Raw genomic sequence first — 21,752 nt, forward strand, 5'->3', positions numbered from 1 at the left:
ATCAAATTGATAAAAAAACCTTAATAGTTGTTAAGAATGCTTGACTTAAGAATTAAGCCGAGGTCGCTTGCGGGCGAGGCGCTACATTAACATTATATAGATATAAAAGCTAACCAGTTTTCAATGATGTCAAGATTAATTAAGCTGAGGTCGCTTGCAGGCGAGGCGCTGTATTGATATCAAATTGATTAAAAACCTTAATAGTTGCCAAGGATGTCTGACATAATAGTTAAGCCGAGGTCGCTTGCGGGCGAGGCGCTACATCAATACCATATCCGTATAAAAGCTAACCAGCTTTCAATGATGTCAAGATTAATTAAGTCAAGGTTACTTGCGGGCGAGGCACTACATTGATATCGAATTCATAAAGAAACCTTAATAATTGTTAAGAATGCTTGACTTAGGAATTAAGCCGAGGTCGCTTGCGGGCGAGGCGCTACATTAACATTATATAGATATAAAAGCTAACCAGTTTTCAATGATGTCAAGATTAATTAAGCTGAGGTCGCTTGCAGGCGAGGCGCTGTATTGATATCAAAATGATTAAAAACCTTAATAGTTGCCAAGGATGTCTGACTTAATAATTAAGCCGAGGTCGCTTGCGGGCGAGGCGCTACATCAATACCATATCCGTATAAAAGCTAACCAGCTTTCAATGATGTCAAGATTAATTAAGTCAAGGTTACTTGCGGGCGAGGCACTACATTGATATCAAATTAATAAAAAAACCTTAATAGTTGTTAAGAATGCTTGACTTAAGAATTAAGCCGAGGTCGCTTGCGGGCGAGGCGCTACATTAACATTATATAGATATAAAAGCTAACCAGTTTTCAATGATGTCAAGATTAATTAAGCTGAGGTCGCTTGCAGGCGAGGCGTTATGTTGATATCAAATTGATTAAAAACTTTAATAGTTGTCAAGAATGCCTGACTTAATAATTAAGCCGAGGTCGCTTGCGGGCGAGGCGCTACATCAATACTATATCCATATAAAAGCTAACCAGCTTTCAATGATGTCAAGATTAATTAAGTCAAGGTTACTTGCGGGCGAGGCACTACATTGATATCAAATTGATAAAAAAAACCTTTATAGTTGTTCAGAATGCTTGACTTAAGAATTAAGCCGAGGTCGCTTGCGGGCGAGGCGCTACATGAACATTATATAGATATAAAAGCTAACCAGTTTTCAATGATGTCAAGATTAATTAAGCTGAGGTCGCTTGCAGGCGAGGCGCTGTATTGATATCAAATTGATTAAAAACCTTAATAGTTGCCAAGGATATCTGACTTAATAATTAAGCCGAGGTCGTTTGCGTTCGAGGCGCTACATCAATACCATATCAGAGAGATGCCAGATTGTTTCGGTTAATGGTTTTTTTTTCTAATCCTGTGTCGGTTCCTTCTGGTATTCCACAGAGTAGCGTTCTGGGTCCTTTACTGTTTAATATTTATGTTAACGACATATTTGACGTCGTTAATTATGCCCAATGTTTAATGTATGCTAACGATTTAAAACTCTTTCTCCGTATCTCCTCACCTCTTGATTGTTCTAGACTGCAATCTAACTTAAACAATCTACATGCTTTTTGCTTAAATAATCGCCTTTCATTAAACTTATCAAAATGTAATATTATTTCATTCTCTAGGAGGGTGAACACAATCCACTAAAATTATTGCGTCGCTGGTGAGAAGAATTGAGCGTATTCAATCTAAATTCCTCAAATTCATTTGTTTTAAATTTTCCGTTCAATACATTGATTACGAATCACCTTGCACTTCTTTTCGTGTTAACCCTCAACCAGCGTCGCTTTTGTGGGGATATATTATAGTTTTACAAACTTTTGAACAACAAGTGTGATTCTCCAATGTTTGTTAGTTCTATATGTTGTATTTATGGCACCTACTCCTAGAACCAATGCCTGTCAAAACTCTCCTTTATTGAGAATGGCAAGATCAGCAAATCGTGTTAATATAGATCTGTTTCAGCATTCTTTCTATGCATTTAAAAACTGATCTTTGCTGCAGTTGGCATATATGATATATTTATATCACCTAGACATAGGTGATATGGTTGTCGAGGTCGTTTGTGGAGTGATATAAATCGAAAGATATTGGTCAAGTTTTTTTGTTAATATCTTTCTATCTATTTTAGATATATTTTTTCCTTGTCAAGAACGGTGCCAGTTCTTTGCTTGCCAGTTCTGATAAGGCCTCACTGTTTTCAAATGATCTATATCTTCCCTTGTTGCATATCTCTCTTTTATGTTTATCGAGTATACCAGATGTGTTGTAATTTTTCTTCGCTCTTCTATAATTTAACAGGGCCGTTAAATCTCAGCTGGAGTTAATCACACCAAAATTTGCAATTTGCAGTTTTATTCAAAACAATTTGCTTTATAAGCACCACAGATTGAAGCAGATTGATGCATTTGAAGATGATAGCAGTTCTAAAAAGTATGATCTAACCATTACAATAAATGAGATACTTTTTATATAACGACGCCACGTAATGATATCAGCTATTTTCAAACTATTATTAGTGATGTTGCTTATTCATTTCATTATTTATTAATGTAGCAATTTAATAAATTTATTATCGTTGTCAACGTTTAATGTTTAACATTATTTCTGTACTTTCATTCAGGAAGTGATAATAACGTTATAGATTTAAATTAAACCAACCTCAGCAGATTTTCTAAGATATATTTTAGTAAAACTCGTGGAAATGCAAGAAGGTCGTAAATTTTCAAGTAGAGACACACGACAATGAAAAAAAGGCATGCAACGGCAGGCGTACGTCTGTATATGTATTCCATATTTTTCCATAATGCAGATTATTTATGTGGTTCTTGCCGGAGGGGAAATATTCCGCGTTCGACTCGCTGGTCGCCCTCTCACCTATGTAAATGTATACCAAAAAAAAAGAAAAAAAAAACTTTGGACGTCGCTTCGACTAACCTAAAGGCGATCGTAAGACGCGGGTGAAGGGCGGACCATTACATTATTTTGCGATTTATAGCCAGTAAACGGGCACCGCGATATCGATCGGGGACGCTCCTTCCATGAAGAGCCCCATTTGCCGCAGGGGCATTATTGTGCCCACGAATAAATTTCTCGTAATAAACCCCTCTTTTAATGCATAAATCGGTGACTGTACGTAATATATAGTTTCGGCATCGGTCGTAAAATAGGAGATCGTTTAAGCGTAAAAATTTATCGTTTTTGAACCAATTACTACTATTTCCATCTATACACATTTATTGACGTCTTTGTTTACTATCTCAATCAATCAAACAATACAGTTGCTAGAAGGACCAGATCAAAGCGGTTACATCAAAGTGAAATGCACGTTCTAATTGTAATGCAAGATGTCTTGTGCAGATGTTAAGACGAAATACACAATTTATTGAAATCGCATCCCCTAAATCATTAACTATGTATCTCGGCTAACGATAACAACCGTATCTATTATATATTTACGACACTCGGGGCACTATTCCGCAATTTCCTTAATTGGATTCGATAGCATACATTTATAATGAAACCCGTATCGTTACTGATTTGAAAATAATCTTTTATGTTACAGGAACAAAGTCATAAATCCTACAGGCCATTATGCGTCTTAACATTCCGATGGAACTACTTAATGTGGCAACTAGAACCGATGGGATACCATTTGGTCAATATGCTGTTACATTCCGTCGTTTGTTTGATGTATTTCAGGTAAGAATAAGAATCAATTTTTGAAGTATAGTGATACAATAAAATCTACATACACCACAGAAAATGATAATATCTCTGCTCCTGAAATGTAATTCAATGAATTTTTTAAACGAAGAATATTAGAAGTCTATATTATTTTAATACAAAGTCGAAACAGTACGATTTGAACTACGAAGTGAAGGCTAAACCCGAATTATTCTAATTCTAGGTCGTGTGTAAGTTCTAGTTATAGTGCGAAACTAGAACTGACACTAAATCTAGAACTAGAAACAATCGGGTTTAGCCGCACGTCTCTCAAGACGGCTAAACCCGAATGATTCTTGTTCTAGGTCTTGTGTGAGACCTAGAGTGCTGCCATCTAGTAACTAATTAGTGCAACTTAGGACGTAGTGCTGCCATCTGTTGATTAATATTAATAATTGTATAAGAAAAGAAAAAATTGACATGTTTGTTTTCAAATTGAGATAAAAAGTCCGAAACTAGTGTAAAACTAGCCGTGCGTCTTCACCGACGCACGGCTAAACCCGAATGTTTCTAGTTCTAGGTCTAGTGTTAGTTCTAGTTTTACACTAGCACTATCACAAGACCTAAAACTAGAAGCATTCGGGTTTAGCCGTCTTGAGAGACGTGCGGCTAAATCCGAATGTTTCTAGTTCTAGGTCTAATGTTAGTTCTAGTGACAGTGATAGGTAGCGCTAGTTAGCATGAGATATCACTATGTTGCATATTTGTATTGCACTAAAACTAGAACTAACACAAGACCTAGAACTAGAATCATTCGGGTTTAGCCGTCTTGAGAGACGTGCGGCTAAAACCGAATGTTTCTAGTTCTAGGTCTAATGTTACTTCTAGTGACAGTGATAGGTAGTGCTAGTTAGCATAAGATATCACTGTGTTGCATATTTGTATTGCACTAAAACTAGAACTAACACTATTACTAGAACTAACACAAGACCTAGAACTAGAATCATTCGGGTTTAGCCGTCTTGAGAGACTTGCGGCTAAAACCGAATGTTTCTAGTTCTAGATCTAATGTTACTTCTAGTGACAGTGATAGGTAGTGCTAGTTAGCATAAGATATCACTGTGTTGCATATTTGTATTGCACTAAAACTAGAACTAACACTATTACTAGAACTAACACAAGACCTAGAACTAGAATCATTCCGGTTTAGCCGTCTTGAGAGACGTGCGGCTAAAACCGAATGTTTCTAGTTCTAGATCTAATGTTACTTCTAGTGACAGTGATAGGTAGTGCTAGTTAGCATAAGATATCACTGTGTTGTATATTTGTATTGCACTAAAACTAGAACTAACACTATTACTAGAACTAACACAAGACCTAGAACTAGAATCATTCGGGTTTAGCCGTCTTGAGAGACGTGCGGCTAAATCCGAATGTTTCTAGTTCTAGGTCTAATGTTACTTCTAGTGACAGTGATAGGTAGTGCTAGTTAGCATAAGATATCACTGTGTTGCATATTTGTATTGCACTAAAACTAGAACTAACACTATTACTAGAACTAACACAAGACCTAGAACTAGAATCATTCGGGTTTAGCCGTATTGAGAGACGTGCGGCTAAATCCGAATGTTTCTAGTTCTAGGTCTAATGTTAGTTCTAGTGACAGTGATAGGTAGCGCTAGTTAGCATGAGATATCACTATGTTGCATATTTGTATTGCACTAAAACTAGAACTAACACTATTACTAGAACTAACACAAGACCTAGAACTAGAATCATTCGGGTTTAGCCGTCTTGAGAGACGTGCGGTTAAATCCGAATGTTTCTAGTTCTAGGTCTAATGTTACTTCTAGTGACAGTGATAGGTAGTGCTAGTTAGCATAAGATATCACTGTGTTGCATATTTGTATTGCACTAAAACTAGAACTAACACAAGACCTAGAACTAGAATCATTCGGGTTTAGCCGTCTTAAGAGACGTGCGGCTAAATCCGAATGTTTCTAGTTCTCGGTCTAGTGTTAGTTCTAATTTTACACTAGCACTATCTATGAAATTTCCGGTATGAAAACCGTTTTATGACAATAAGTGGCAGAGTAAAACCTGCGATCCTAAATTCCTTGATTTCCATGAATAAGAAAATAATTATCAAGGGGGTATGGAAATATTTCGAACCTCGTGAAAGCCGCCGGCTAATTTTTCGAGAACAATTGAGTTCTATTTTCAACAATGAGTGTCAGAGAATCTCTAGATGAAATTTGCTCGTCGAAACTTCTTAACTATCGTATTCGAGAAAAAATGTTGAAATTTTCTCGTATTACAGCCAAGGACGTTGAAGTTATTAAGTACATTGTTTACCAGTTCTAAATACTTCGCCTCGTTCACTCTTGAAGTTCATAACAGCCTCGTTTCTCTTCTTTCATTTTGGTTGAGTGAATAAATAGGTATCAATGATTTGATGGCTTATTACTAAAAATACGAAATAAATAAAATGTTCAAATATGTGTTCAATATGATCATTAAAAAGGAACATTTAAAACGGCACAAATATTTTTATTGATCTAAAAGAATTTCAATTTCATTACAAACTTCATTCTACTTTTAGTATCTACTCACTGAAATTCCACTCATTGTCTAAATGAAAAGAAAAATTACAGAGGAGAGGACGCCGCTGCTGAATTCCTTTGCGGATTTAATTAAAATTAAAGTCTCTTTCAATCCAGCACTACAAATTATCACATGATATTAAAGACGGACTAAATTTGAAATTACCAAATTGATGTTAAATTATCCTTATGCTTTCTGCTTCCTCTGTTCTCTCAACGCACGAATTTTATACAAAGTACTTAACATCGCAAATAATATTGTAGCAATACTACCCATGTAATATATTCTGAAGGAGCGTCTATGTTTTCTATGTGATGTTAAAACTAATATTAAATTACTGATTTCGTTGCAGTGAAATAGACGTTTTTGTAGGTCTTTTATTCTTCTATGAATGCTATTTTGTATCCAGAGTTCTTTATGAAAATGGTCCATTTTTGCTTGTTCTCCTTTCGCTATACGCTGATAAACGTGGTCGTTAATCTCCATGAAGAACGTCAAAGACGATAAATTTCCATGTAACTGTTCTACTTCTCTCCTTGTAGCTTTTACGGTGTACCCAATATTCATATCGTGAGCAACGTTTTCTAAAATATTATGCAGGTAAAGTTCCAAGACTGTTTGCCATATTGTTAAGCTCACTGATGTGGCTAACATGCAAGAGGTGACGTACTTTTCATGGAAATTATTATTTTCTGGGAGCGTAAATACACCGTCAGGTCCTATTGAACAATATCTAACAGAGATTTCATTGAGATTTATTTATTGTAAAGTACTTTTACCTACTCTTACTAAGTGTGTAATAATTGACATCGAATGATTGCATATGATGATCAACGACGTAACCAAAAATTTGATGTTCTGATAGAATATCCATAACATCTTTGGTATCTTCTTTAGTAAAGTTCCAAAACACCACAACGCCATCCCTAAAAATGAAGGTTTCACGGGATTCCGGCGAATTCTCTTTAAGCGTATGAACCAAATCGACTTCCCCTTTTATTTGATACGCAGAATCGGTTATGTTTAATTTTGTTAAACTCGGTACAATTTTTTCTAGATTATATTTCGCCGGGCTTCCGTAAGCGGCAATTTTGTATAAATCCGTCGTATGCGCTTCTGGATACTTTTTATAACCGGCTGATTTAAAAACGTGAGTTTTAACCTCCATGAAAATGTTGTTATCGTTAAACTCGTTTTTGTGATCCTTAAATTTTTCCAAGTACCAATTCTGCCACGTTCGACGCATCATTCCTCTAAAACGCGGCAAAATCGTATGCTTTTCACCAAAAATATTATTCAATTTCATTTTGATTAATTCGAAAAAGATTGTCTAAACGTCATTGTTGATATATATAAATATGATATATGTAAATATATATACAGTGATACAATAAAGTCTACATACAGCCCGGAAAATGACAATATCTCAACTCCCGAAATGTAATTCATTATTATTTACTAATTAACAAAATATGTAAGAAGTCCATATTATTTCCATATTTTACATAAGAACTATATAAGTATTATTAATCAAGGGGAACACAAAACATAATCATATCTTTAACTCAAAAAAGTTTACATACAGTCCTAAAAAAAATCTATCAGTGGCCGTTATAGCTAGTTCTAGAGACAGTAGTAAGTAGCGTAGTTAGCATAAGATATCATTATGTTGCATATTTTTATTGAACTAAAACTGGAACTAACACTAGACCTAGAACTAGAAACATTCGGATTTAGCCGCACGTCTCTCAAGACGGCTAAACCCGAATGATTCTAGTTCTGGGTCTTGTGTTAGTTCTAGTGATAGTGCTAGTGTAAAACAAGAACTAACACTAGACCTAGAAACATTCGAGTTTAGCCGCACGTCTCTCAAGACGGCTAAACCCGAATGAATCTAGTTCTAGGTCTTGTGTTAGTTCTAGTGATAGTTCTAGTTTTAGTACAATAAAAACAGGCAACATAGTGATATCTTATGCTAACTAGCGCTACCTATCACTAGAACTAACACAAGACCTAGAACTAGAAACATTCGGATTTAGCCGCACGTCTCTTAAGACGGCTAAACCCGATACTTTCTAGTTCTAGGTCTAGTGCTAGTTCTAGTTTTAGTGCAATAAAAATATGCAGCATAGTGATATCTTATGCTAATTAGCGCTACCTACCACTGTCACTAGAACTAATATTAGACTTAGAACTAGATGTATTCGGATTTAGCCGCACGTCTCTCAAGACGGCTAAACCCGAATGATTCTAGTTCTAGATCGTGTGTTAGTTCTAGTGATAGTGCTAGTGCCAACCTCGAACTAACACTAGACCTTGAACTAGAAACATTCGGATTTAGCCGCACGTCTCTCAAGACGGCTAAATCCGAATGATTCTAGTTCTAGGTCTTGTGTTAGTTCTAGTGCCAACCTCGAACTAACACTAGACTTTGAACTAGAAACATTCGGATTTAGCCGCACGTCTCTCAAGACGGCTAAATCCGAATGATTCTAGTTCTAGGTCTTGTGTTAGTTCTAGTGATAGTGCTAGTGCCAACCTCAAACTAACACTAAACCTTGAACTAGAAACATTCGGATTTAGCCGCACGTCTCTCAAGACGGCTAAACCCGAATGATTCTAGTTCTAGGTCTTGTGTTAGTTCTAGTGATAGTGCTAGTGCCAACCTCGAACTAACACTAGACCTTGAACTAGAAACATTCGGATTTAGCCGCACATCTCTCAAGACGGCTAAACCCGAATGATTCTAGTTCTAGATCTTGTGTTAGTTGTAGTGATAGTGTAAAACTAGAACTAACACTAGACCTAGAACCAGAAAGTATCGGGTTTAGCCGTGTGTCTCTCAAGGTGGCTAAACCCGAATGATTCTAGTTCTAGATCTTGTGTTAGTTGTAGTGATAGTGTAAAACTAGAACTAACACTAGACCTAGAACCAGAAAGTATCGGGTTTAGCCGTGTGTCTCTCAAGGTGGCTAAACCCGAATGATTCTAGTTCTAGATCTTGTGTTAGTTGTAGTGATAGTGTAAAACTAGAACTAACACTAGACCTAGAACTAGAAAGTATCGGGTTTAGCCGTGTGTCTCTCAAGATGGCTAAACCCGAATGATTCTAGTTCTAGATCTTGTGTTAGTTGTAGTGATAGTGTAAACATTCGGGTTTAGCCGTGCGTCTTCAGACTTGAGAGATACTTTCTAGTTCTAGGTCTAGTGCTAGTTCTAGTTTTTGCGCTATAAAAATATGCAACATAATGATATCTTATGCTAACTAGCGCTACCTACCACTGTCACTAGAACTAAAATTAAACCTAGAAGTAGAAACATTCAGGTTTAGCAATCTTAAGAGACGGACGGCTAAACGGAATGTTTCTAGTTCTAGGTCTAGTGTTAGTTCTAGTGCTAGTGTTAGACTAGTTTTATTTCTTATTCTAGATTGTTGTATATTTTTATTAAGCTCCTATATCTACCCGTATTGATTCGTTATATCGAGGTATTACTGTAATATCAAATTATATTACCTATGCGAAGTTAGCCTCCAATTAGATAGGATTTTACATGTATAGTATTTTGATTATAACATGAGAACCAATTAACCGATTTCGATAAACAATGTTTCATTCGAAAGCTTAATCTTTGGCCAATACGAATGTGGAAATGCACGATTGGAAATCTCTTTCGAATTCGACTAAAACGCCAAAATAATGCGAAGATACACGAAAATAACCTAAAATTGACCTTCTTTAAGTAGTGATAACTCATAAACGATGTACCTGATGATTAAGATCTATACGTCATTCGATTCGTCATAATATCTGACGTAGATTTAGGTGGTATAGTACTTCTTAGATAGGCAAGAAAGTTATTCTAGGTGATGATAACAACCAATATATAGGTTGATACATTGTAAAAATGTTGATATCTCAATATTTTAATACTGATTTTCCAATAAAACCATATTAACCATTACACGAAGAAGAAGTTATCAGTATGCCATTTAAGTGTACTCCGGCGATTTATAATTTCGATCTAGACTATTTGAGAAATGCTAGGTGATCAAAATCCTCTCAAATCTAATTGCATTGGGTTCGGTTGGGTTGAGTTGGGTTGAAATCATTTTTTTGATGTGATAAGGCAGATGAACTGTTAATGTGCAAACATATATAGGAGTGCTCTTCGTTATTAAACCAATTTTGGATAGGATGAAGTGAGTGATGGTGATTTGACTTTATATTATATGTAAAGTTTTGATTTAATATGCCATGGATAAAGAATTCAGATACAGAATTCAGCCAGAAGTCTTCAGAAACTTACTAGTTTTAGGTCTAGTGTTAGTTCTAGTTTTACACTAGCACTGTTATTAACATTCGGGTTTAGCCGCACGTCTCTCAAGACGGCTAAACCCGAATGATTCTAGTTCTAGTTCTTGTGTTAGTTCTAGGTTTATACTAGCATTATCACTAGAACTAACACAAGACCTAGAACTAGAAACATTCGGGTTTAGCCGCACGTCTCTCAAGACGGCTAAGTCCGAATGATTCTAGTTCTAGTTCTTGTGTTAGTTCTAGTTTTATACTAGCACTATCACTAGAACTAACACAAGACCTAGAACTAGAAACATTCGGGTTTAGCCGCACGTCTCTCAAGACGGCTAAACCCGAATGATTCTAGTTCTAGTTCTTGTGTTAGTTCTAATTTTATACTAGCACTATCACTAGAACTAACACAAGACCTAGAACTAAAAACATTGGAGTTTAGCCGCACGTCTCTCAAGACGTCTTGATGATGTGGTACAAAGTAAGTAGATACGCCCTATTTTCTATGGAAATATATTTTTGTATATTGTCTCTTAACTGAAATTCATTGTAGAATGAAAGGCAATTCAATTAGTTATGTTTACAACGAAATTTCAATTAAATTAAAAACAACTTCTCATTAAAATGGCATATAAAAATAATAAAACACAAAATTACAAATTTAGTAATAACTTTGCACTGTAATGCAATATAAATGAGAAACGACCATGAGAAATACGGTTTGTAATTCCATTGCATATATAAATTCGCCAAATACCGACTCTCGTGGGTCTCGACTTTCGTAATTTTCCGGTAGAGGTCGCAAAGAGCTGACGGGACCGATGTTTTCTGCTTCTCTACTTGCTTCGGCGACCACAACTCCTGGCAAGTGTCTAGATAAAGTTTGCTTCTAAATAACTAACGAGGAAGTCGGCTACAAGTCAACGAAAAAGAAATTCGCGTGTCGCACCCAGAAGGCCAAGCAGAACTTGTTGCTACACAACAATGTATAGACTTCACGTTCCGGTATGAACTTTTGTGTGATTTTTTTTTGTGTCGGTCGCGTATCGACACGTTGCAAGTTTCTCCTCGCTCGAGTTTGAATAGGGGACCTTGTGAAAGCCCTCGAGAATGGGACGAAAATAATTCACAACCACAAAGCAATTCTCCGACGCTTAAATCAATAATTAAACACCAGTCGGTGTTGGTTTTGCTCGCGGTGTTTACGCAAATATTCTACCTAAACGGAGATACCTGCGTATTAACGAGCATATTTGCTTTTCAACTAGCTATACAATACAATACATGTTTCATTCAACGATCATGGGAGTGTTTTGATACTGGAAATGGGTTATGAGGGATCTTAGATGATTAAAGGTCAGATACGTTTTCGATGAGTAATGGGAGCTACATTAATTCCCAAATTTCTTCCTGGGCTATTAATTGTAGCTATTTGGCCCCATCTGACACGAAACAGAGACCCGGTAAAAGCGTGTCAAATAGATGGAGTGCCTCCACAATTCACTGATGGCAGCAGCAAACCGGGCGACGCCGCTTGCGATGACAGAGAATACGGAATTTACGATTATTGCATGCTGCGCACAAATACGACAGTCGATCGACTTGCCTCGTCATCCTATTACTTATTCAACAAACCCTTTCTTCATATTACAACCATTGTTTTATTAACGTCCCGCAAAAGCATATAATGACCATGCGGACTAAAATTAATAGAGGACTCTTCCATTATCTAGTACATCTTTATGAATATTTAAACAAGTTACAGGGTAATGGATAAAGCGCACTACTTTTTGGTTTATTGTAACCAGGGCACGGAACTTTTGTAACAAAACGATACGATTTCCCCCTCCACTCGTTCTCAGCGGCATCCGCTGAGAAAATCTTGCTTAAAAGAATAGCATACTATTCAGTGGGAAATTAAAATTTCAAGTTAGAAAAAAATTGTTTTAACAAAAATTGTTCCTGAAACAATTCTAAACAAACTTTGTCAAAAATTTTTTTTGATTTAATCAATAATTAAGGAGATAACCTCAAAAATATTAATTTTTGTAGCATCCTGTTCAGTGGGAAATTAAAATTTCAAGTTAGAAAAAAATTGTGTTAACAAAAATAGTTCCTGAAACAATTCTAAGCAAACTTTGTCAACAATTTTTTTTTGATTTAATCAATAATTAAGGAGATAACCTCAAAATAATATTTTTTTCGTTTTTACACATAATTACACTTAGATGCTTAATTAATAGAGATCTAAAATTTTTTTATTAAGATAATTGATTCAAAATCGAAATTGAAACAAATTTTATTTAAAACATTTTTTGATAAAAACAATAATTATCGAGATAATTAATTTTGATAGCATACTATTCAGAGGGAAATTAAAATTTCAAGTTAGCAAAAAATTGTATTCACAAACACTATTCCTGAAGTAATTCTAAACAACTTTTGTTAATAACATTTTTTGATTAAATCAACAATAAGGATATAACCTCAAAAATATTAATTTTTGTAGCATACTATTCAGTGGGAAATTAAAATTTCAAGTTAGAAAAAAATTGTGTTAACAAAAATTGTTCCTGGAACAATTCTAAACAAACTTTGTCAACATTTTTTTTTGATTTAATCAATAATTAAGGAGATAACCCCAAAATAATAATTTTTCCGTTTTTACACATAATTACACTTAGATACTTAATTAATAGAGATGTACAATTTTTTTATTAAGATAATTGATTCAAAATTGAAATTGAAACAAATTTTATTTAAAACATTTTTTGATAAAAACAATAATTATTGAGATAATTAATTTTGATAGCATACTATTCAGAGGGAAATTAAAATTTCAAGTTAGCAAAAAATTTTATTGTATTAACAAACACTGTTCCTGGAGTAATTCTAAACAAATTTTGTTAACAACATTTTTTGATTAAATCAACAATAAGTATATAACCTCAAAAATATTAATTTTTGTACCATACTGTTCAGTGGGAAATTAAAATTTCAAGTTAGAAAAAAATTGTGTTAACAAAAATTGTTCCTGAAACAATTCTAAATCAACTTTGTCAACATTTTTTTTTGATTTAATCAATAATTAAGGAGATAACCTCAAAATAATAATTTTTCCGTTTTTACACATATTTACACTTAGATGCTTAATTAATAGAGATGTAAAAATTTTTTATTAAGATAATTGATTCAAAATCGAAATTGAAACAAGTTTTATTTAAAACATTTTTTAATAAAAACAATAATTGTTGAGATAATTAATTTTGATAGCATACTATTCAGAGGGAAATTAAAATTTCAAGTTAGCAAAAAATTGTGTTAACAAACACTGTTCCTGATGTAATTCTAAACAAATTTTGTTAACAACATTTTTTGATTAAATCAACAATAAGGATATAACCTCAAAAATATTAATTTTTGTACCATACTGTTCAGTGGGAAATTAAAATTTCAAGTTAGAAAAAAATTGTGGTAACAAAAATTGTTCCTGAAACAATTCTAAACAAACTTTGTCAACAATTTTTTTTTGATTTAATCAATAATTAAGGAGATAACCTCAAAATAATAATTTTTCCGTTTTTACACATATTTACACTTAGATGCTTAATTAATAGAGATGTAAAAAATTTTTATTAAGATAATTGATTCAAAATCGAAATTGAAACAAATTTTATTTAAAACATTTTTTGATAAAAACAATAATTATGGAGATAACTAATTTTGATAGCATACTATTCAGAGGGAAATTAAAATTTCAAGTTAGCAAAAAATTGTATTCACAAACACTGTTCCTGAAGTAATTCTAAACAAATTTTGTTAACAACATTTTTTGATTAAATCAACAATAAGGATATAACCTCAAAAATATTAATTTTTGTACCATACTGTTCAGTGGGAAATTAAAATTTCAAGTTATAAAAAAATTGTGTTAACAAAAATTGTTCCTGAAACAATTCTAAACATACTTTGTCAACAATTTTTTTTCATTTAATTAATAATTAAGGAGATAACCTCAAAATAATAATTTTTCCGTTTTTACACATATTTACACTTAGATGCTTAATTAATAGAGATGTAAAATTTTTTTATTAAGATAATTGATTCAAAATCGAAATTGAAACAAATTTTATTTAAAACATTTTTTGATAAAAACAATAATTATCGAGATAATTAATTTTGATAACATACTATTCAGAGGGAAATTAAAATTTCAAGTTAGCAAAAAATTGTATTAACAAACACTGTTCCTGAAGTAATTCTAAACAAATTTTGTTAACAACATTTTTTGATTAAATCAACAATAAGGATATAACCTCAAAAATATTAATTTTTGTAGCATACTGTTCAGTGGGAAATTAAAATTTCAAGTTAGAAAAAAATTGTGTTAACAAAAATTGTTCCTGAAACAATTCTAAACAAACTTTGTCAACAATTTTTTTTGATTTAATCAATAATTAAGGAGATAACCTCAAAATAATAATTTTTCTGTTTTTACACATAATTACACTTAGATGCTTAATTAATAGAGATGTACAAATTTTTTATTAAGATAATTGATTCAAAATCGAAATTGAAACAAATTTTATTTAAATCATTTTTTAATAAAAACAATAATTATTGAGATAATTAATTTTGATAGCATACTATTCAGAGGGAAATTAAAATTTCAAGTTAGCAAAAAATTGTGTTAATAAACACTTCCTGAAGTAATTCTAAACAAATTTTGTTAACAACATTTTTTGATTAAATCAAAATAAGGATATAACCTCAAAAATATTAATTTTTGTACCATACTGTTCAGTGGGAAATTAAAATTTCAAGTTAGAAAAAAATTGTGTTAACAAAAATTGTTCCTGAAACAATTTTAAACAATATTTGTCAACAATTTTTTTTGATTTAATCAATAATTAAGGAGATAACCTCAAAATAATAATTTTTCCGTTTTTACACATAATTACACTTAGATGCTTAATTAATAGAGATGTAAAAATTTTTTATTAAGATAATTGATTCAAAATCGAAATTGGAACAAATTTTGTTTAAAACATTTTTTGATAAAAACAATAATTATTGAGATAACTAATTTTGATAGCATACTATTCAGAGGGAAATTAAAATTTCAAGTTAGCAAAAAATTATATTAACAAACACTGTTCCTGAAGTAATTCTAAATAAATTTTGTTAACAATATTTTTTGATTAAATCAACAATAAGGATATAACCTCAAAAAAAATGTTTATATATATATTTTTGTATGAAATTTTCTGCTGAGAACGAGTGGAGGGGGAAATCGTATCGTTTTGTTACAAAAGTTCCGTGCACTAGTTGTAACTCCTACTTTAACTATTAAGCGACGAAATAGATTTCAAAACTCAAATTGAAAAATGGTGTCCTATTTTGAGTATTAATGAATACAACATTTTTTGGTTACTTATTTTAATCTCTTGTCTATAAAACAAGAGATTTAATGCAAAAACGTACCCACATAACGTTGAATTCAAATAGCTCGAAGCAATCAAGTTCTATTGTATGAAGGGTTTCTGTAGTGTAACAAAAAGGTTAATACATTCTATTAGAACCGCCGATGAATGTATCATTGTTAGATTGAGTTTTGCGAGTGCTTATTGGAAAATTGAGTTGGCTGCGGGCATACAACACAGCGAAAAGCTTACCACACAGTTGGATATAATTTCAATTATAACCAAAACGTCCTATTCGGCTCGAATGACATGGAGCTCCATTACGGCAGAGATGTGAATTATATTGGAAATTGTAGTACTTCTTTTGTAACCGTTACGAGTTGCGTTCGAGTTCTCTAATTACTTTATGCCATCTATAAGCTTCGGTGAGCTCGCTTTTTGTTTTTGTATTTTCACCCCGAGGGCTTTTAGTTTAAAAATAGTTGGTCGGGAAATACGCGGAGTTGTTTTAAAGTAGCTCCCAAAAAGTCAAAACAATTCTTAGAGAGAAACTTGCATCGATTGAAGTGGTTCATATTAAAGTATGTGAATATAGTACGTCATGTTTGGAACATTGAGAAGTCGACGAGGCGCGAAATCTTTTGAAAAGTTGCCCATTTAGAGACCCATTACGGGTTCGCAAGTAATTGAACTTATGATGCGTCCAACTCCTCTAATCTCGTAGAACTGCAAAGTTCCGGGTTTTATTAAATTGGAGTCGTTCTAAACGACGGCCGTGTGGCCTCTATAAGTTACCGACAAAGTTCTAGTACGGTGGCGATTTCTGTTTGAGAACACCGCTTCTCAAATTTATAACAAACAGATCGATAACGGACAACGTAGTTTCAGTTTGCGCCGCGGCATGAATTCCAGTATTTGCTCTTCTTTGTCCGAGGCGGAGATGACGTGAGGGTACGAAATGGAACGCCGAAAACTTTTCGAAAACTTGTATATTTAAAAATAATCGTTCCAAAACTTAGTTTGCAACTATTTTCATAACTAGTATTTGTTTTATTCGCCGGTGGAAGTTTTGATCCGAGTAAATATTAGCAAATAATTAATTTGTATTCATGAAGTGTAGCAATGTAACAGCTTTTAATCTCGTAAAGTTGCGAAAACCGTGCGCGTTAACGGTTTGTCGGCGGAAATGTGTTAACGCTCTGCACCAAACATCAAAAGTTGGATAGCACGCCGCCGCATTAGAGCGAGAACTAGAAACACAACTCCATAAATTAATTAATGCTGCTAAAATAGACCCGGTTGGACGATCTTGTAACGGCAAACGTCTCCAATTTCAGGATGTGCTCCATGTTCCTGCCTGAGCTGTCAAGTTTCGTAGCGGCTATGCTGTTCGCAGTGCACCCCATTCACACCGAAGCGGTAAGTTGTATCAATATATTTAACTAACCTAAAGCATGTAGAGAGAAAACTTAATAAGTTGAGTAGTGTTCTTCGACTGGTGCATATTAGATCACCAATTTTGTAACCTAGCACTTTGTGCTCAAAGATCAAAGGAGGCGAGAACTCGTTTTCCTCCGGAAGATCGATACTTTATTTCATTAAGGAAAGACAAGGTCGGCCCCCTTTGAGCGCGATCTTTTGTTCTTCCGCCAGATTTATTTATTTACGGCGCCTAATTTCTCTAGTCTTCTCTCCCTTTAAGTTTGGTTAGGTTCACTCACGTTCTCGGACATCACTTGAAGAACCAATTCTGTTTATTATTCCCCATATAATACCATGTAAAATTAACCTCTAATGAATAAATTAAACCGAGTCTTGAGATTTCATCTACTTAAAATTTAATCTTGTGCCGGCGCCTTCGCCAGCTTCTTATGTGCGGTTGCAGTTAACCGAATCTTAATTATGCATAATAAAGTTTACGCTTCCAGTCACCAGTTGCAATCATTTAATATTAATTGGATTGTTTGTAATGCTTAAGTATTGTGATTTTTAAATTAAAAGTATAATAAAACTGATAGAAATAAACTACAATGTGTAAAACATTTACGATAAACACTAAAATCGTAATGTATAATCGGATTTTATCGATCGATCAGGTTTGCCAATTTAATCAAAAAGTAAAAAATGATTATACAGAAAAAATTCACAAAAGTACCTAAATTTGATGATTAATACGAAAGAAATTGTTATAACTAAAAATTAAAAAATGGTGGAAGTAAGTTTTTATACAGAAAGTCATCAGAATTAATACTAAAATCAATATCCACAATTGGTTGTAATCCATCGATCAGTTTCGCCAACATATTCAAGTCGAAAAGCAAAAATACCTGATTTTGATAATTTGTACAAAAGAATTTGTTGTAACTCAAAAAGTAAAAAAAGATTGAAGTAATTTCTTATACATAAAAGATTCACAATGAACCCTAAAATCAAAATCCATAATCAGATTTAGCTTATGGATCAGTTTTGCCAAACCTGTTCAAGTCAAAAAAGAAAAGTACCTATTTTTATAAATTTGATGATTAATACAAAAGAAGTTGTTATAACTACAAATTAAAAAATGGGGGAAGTAACTTTTTATACAGAAAATATTCACAATGAACCCTAAAATCAAAATCCATAATCAGGTTTAGCTTCTGGGTCAGTTTTGCCAACGTGTTCAAGTCAAAAAGCAAAAGTACCTAAATTTGATGATTAATACAAAAGAAGTTGTTATAACTAAAAATTAAAAAATGGTGGAAGTAAGTTTTTATACAGAAAATATTCACAATGAACCCTAAAATCAAAATCCATAATCAGGTTTAGCTTCTGGGTCAGTTTTGCCAACGTGTTCAAGTCAAAAAGCAAAAGTACCTAAATTTGATGATTAATACAAAAGAAGTTGTTATAACTAAAAATTAAAAAATGGTGGAAGTAAGTTTTTAAACAGAAAGTCATCAGAATTAATCCTAAAATCAATATCCATAATTGGTTCTAATCCATCGATCAGTTTGGCCAACATATTCAAGTCGAAAAGCAAAAATACCTGATTTTGATGATTTGTACAAAAGAATTTGTTGTAACTCAAAAAGTAAAAAAACATTGAAGTAACTTCTTATACAGAAAATATTCACAATGAACCCTAAACTCAAAATCCATAATCAGGTTTAGCTTCTGGGTCAGTTTTGCCAACCTGTTCAAGTCAAAAAGGAAAAGTACCTAAATTTGATGATTAATACAAATGAAGTTGTTATTACTAAAAATTTAAAAATGGTGGAAGTAAGTTTTTATACATAAAGCCGTCAGAATCAATCCTAAAATCAATATCCATAATTGGTTCTAACCCATTGAGCAGTTTCGCCAACATATTCAAGTCAAAAAGCAAAAATACTTAATTTTGATGATTTGTACAAAAGAATTTGTTGTAATTCAAAAAGTAAAAAAAGATTGAAGTAATTTCTTATACAGAAAATATTCACAATGAACCCTAAAATCAAAATCCATAATCAGGTTTACCTTCTGGGTCAGTTTTGCCAACCTGTTCAAGTCAAAAAGCAAAAGTACCTAAATTTGATGATTAATACAAAAGAAGTTGCTATAACTAAAAATTAAAAAATGGTGAAAGTAAGTTTTTATACAGAAAGTCATCAGAATCAATCCTAAAATCAATATTCATAATTGGTTTTAATCCGTTGATCAGTTTGGCCAACATATTCAAGTCGAAAAGCAAAAATACCTGATTTTGATGATTTGTACAAAAGAATTTGTTGTAACTCAAAAAGTAAAAAAAGATTGAAGTAACTTCTTATACAGAAAATATTCACAATGAACCCTAAACTCAAAATCCATAATCAGGTTTAGCTTCTGGGTCAGTTTTGCCAACCTGTTCAAGTCAAAGAGCAAAAGTACCTAAATTTGATGATTAGTACAAAAGAAGTTGTTATAACTAAAAATTAAAAAATGGTGGAAGTAACTTCTTATACAGAAAATATTCACAATGAACCCTAAAATCAAAATCCATAATCAGGTTTAGCTGCTGGATCAGTTTTGCCAACCTGTTCAAGTCAAAAAGCAAAAGTACCTAAATTTGATGATTAATACAAAAGAAGTTGCTATAACTAAAAATTAAAAAATGGTGAAAGTAAGTTTTTATACAGAAAGTCATCAGAATCAATCCTAAAATCAATATTCATAATTGGTTTTAATCCGTTGATCAGTTTGGCCAACATATTCAAGTCGAAAAGCAAAAATACCTGATTTTGATGATTTGTACAAAAGAATTTGTTGTAACTCAAAAAGTAAAAAAAGATTGAAGTAACTTCTTATACAGAAAATATTCACAATGAACCCTAAACTCAAAATCCATAATCAGGTTTAGCTTCTGGGTCAGTTTTGCCAACCTGTTCAAGTCAAAGAGCAAAAGTACCTAAATTTGATGATTAGTACAAAAGAAGTTGTTATAACTAAAAATTAAAAAATGGTGGAAGTAACTTCTTATACAGAAAATATTCACAATGAACCCTAAAATCAAAATCCATAATCAGGTTTAGCTGCTGGATCAGTTTTGCCAACCTGTTCAAGTCAAAAAGCAAAAGTACCTAAATTTGATGATTAATACAAAAGAAGTTGCTATAACTAAAAATTAAAAAATGGTGGAAGTAAGTTTTTATACAGAAAGCCGTCAGAATAAATCCTAAAATCAAAATCTATAATTGGTTTTAATCCATCGATCAGTTTCGCCAACATATTCAAGTGGAAAAGCAAAAATACCTGATTTTGGTAATTTGTACAAAAAAATATGTTATAACTCAAAAAGTAAAAAGAGGTTGAAGTAACTTCTTATACAGAAAATATTCACAATGAACCCTAAAATCAAAATCCATAATCAGATTTAGCTGCTGGATCAGTTTTGCCAAACCTGTTCAAGTCAAAAAGGAAAAGTACCTATATTTGATGATTTGAAGAAAAGAAGTTGTTATAACTAAAAATTTAAAAATGACGGAAGTAAGTTTTTATACAGAAAGCTGTCGGAATCAATCCTAAAATCAATATCTATAATTGATTCTAATGCATCGATCAGTTTCGCCAACATATTCAAGTCGAAAAGCAAAAATACCTGATTTTGATGATTTATACAAAAGAATTTGTTGTAACTCAAAAAGTAAAAAAAAGATTGAAGCAACTTCTTATACAGAAAATATTCACAATGAACCCTAAAATCAAAATCCATAATCATATTTAGCTTCTGGATCAGTTTTGCCAAACCTGTTCAAGTCAAAAAGGAAAAGTACCTATATTTGATGATTTGAAGAAAAGAAGTTGTTATAACTAAAAATTTAAAAATGACGGAAGTAAGTTTTTATACAGAAAGCCGTCAGAATCAATCCTAAAATCAATATCCATAATTGATTCTAATCCATCGATCAGTTTCGCCAACATATTCAAGTCGAAAAGCAAAAATACCTGATTTTGATAATTTGTACAAAAAAATATGTTATAAAATAACTCAAAAAGTAAAAAGAGGTTGAAGTAACTTCTTATACAAAAAACATTCACAACCACCCTTAAAAACAAAATCCATAATTGGTTTTAACTCGTCGATCAGTTTTGCCAACTTACACAACATAATAATCAAAAATACCTAAATTTTTGACTTTGAGTTGTGTCTTAAAAACTAAAAATGATGGAAATAAGTGTTTATGTAGAAAGTGTTTACAATTAATTCTAAAACCATAATTTATACTCGGTT

General features: G+C 32.7%; 2 protein-coding genes across 5 annotated transcripts in view; one reads left to right on the top strand and one right to left on the bottom strand.

The window, feature by feature from the left end:
- LOC111416735 (protein O-mannosyl-transferase Tmtc3-like) overlaps positions 1 to 21,752 on the top strand; it is a 71,809-nt gene that overhangs the window by 19,382 nt on the left and 30,675 nt on the right. Inside the window, exons 2-3 of the mRNA XM_023048830.2 lie at positions 3,587 to 3,723; positions 17,362 to 17,443. Coding sequence (XP_022904598.2) covers positions 3,587 to 3,723; positions 17,362 to 17,443 — 219 coding nt within the window. The remainder of the gene's footprint in view (positions 1 to 3,586; positions 3,724 to 17,361; positions 17,444 to 21,752) is intronic.
- On the bottom strand, positions 6,217 to 7,618 carry LOC111416736 (required for meiotic nuclear division protein 1 homolog). 4 transcript variants are annotated; one of them, XR_002706593.2, is made up of 3 exons: positions 7,071 to 7,618; positions 6,301 to 7,024; positions 6,217 to 6,245 (listed from the first exon to the last, which is right to left on the bottom strand). XR_002706593.2 is itself a non-coding variant. In XM_071200610.1 (3 exons), exons 1-3 carry the CDS (start codon positions 7,595 to 7,597, stop codon positions 6,767 to 6,769), a joined length of 699 nt encoding a protein of 232 aa, XP_071056711.1. In that variant the 5' UTR covers positions 7,598 to 7,618; the 3' UTR covers positions 6,217 to 6,766. The 4 variants fall into 4 exon arrangements, 3 of the variants coding, with proteins under 3 accessions (XP_071056711.1, XP_071056710.1, XP_022904599.1); XM_071200610.1 differs by having other exon boundaries at positions 6,217 to 6,875; positions 6,962 to 7,024; XM_071200609.1 differs by having other exon boundaries at positions 6,217 to 7,010; positions 7,075 to 7,618.

The sequence above is a fragment of the Onthophagus taurus genome, chromosome 11, assembly GCF_036711975.1.
Source record: "Onthophagus taurus isolate NC chromosome 11, IU_Otau_3.0, whole genome shotgun sequence".
NCBI lineage: Eukaryota > Metazoa > Arthropoda > Insecta > Coleoptera > Scarabaeidae > Onthophagus > Onthophagus taurus.

Coding starts and splice junctions, on each gene's coding strand:
- LOC111416736 (XM_023048831.2), bottom strand. CDS start 7,597: ATGAAATTGAATAATATTTTTGGTGAAAAGCATACGATTTTGCCGCGT. Junction 7,025..7,070: donor TACACACTTAGTAAGAGTAG/GTAAAAGTACTT, acceptor AATCTCTGTTAG/ATATTGTTCAATAGGACCTG.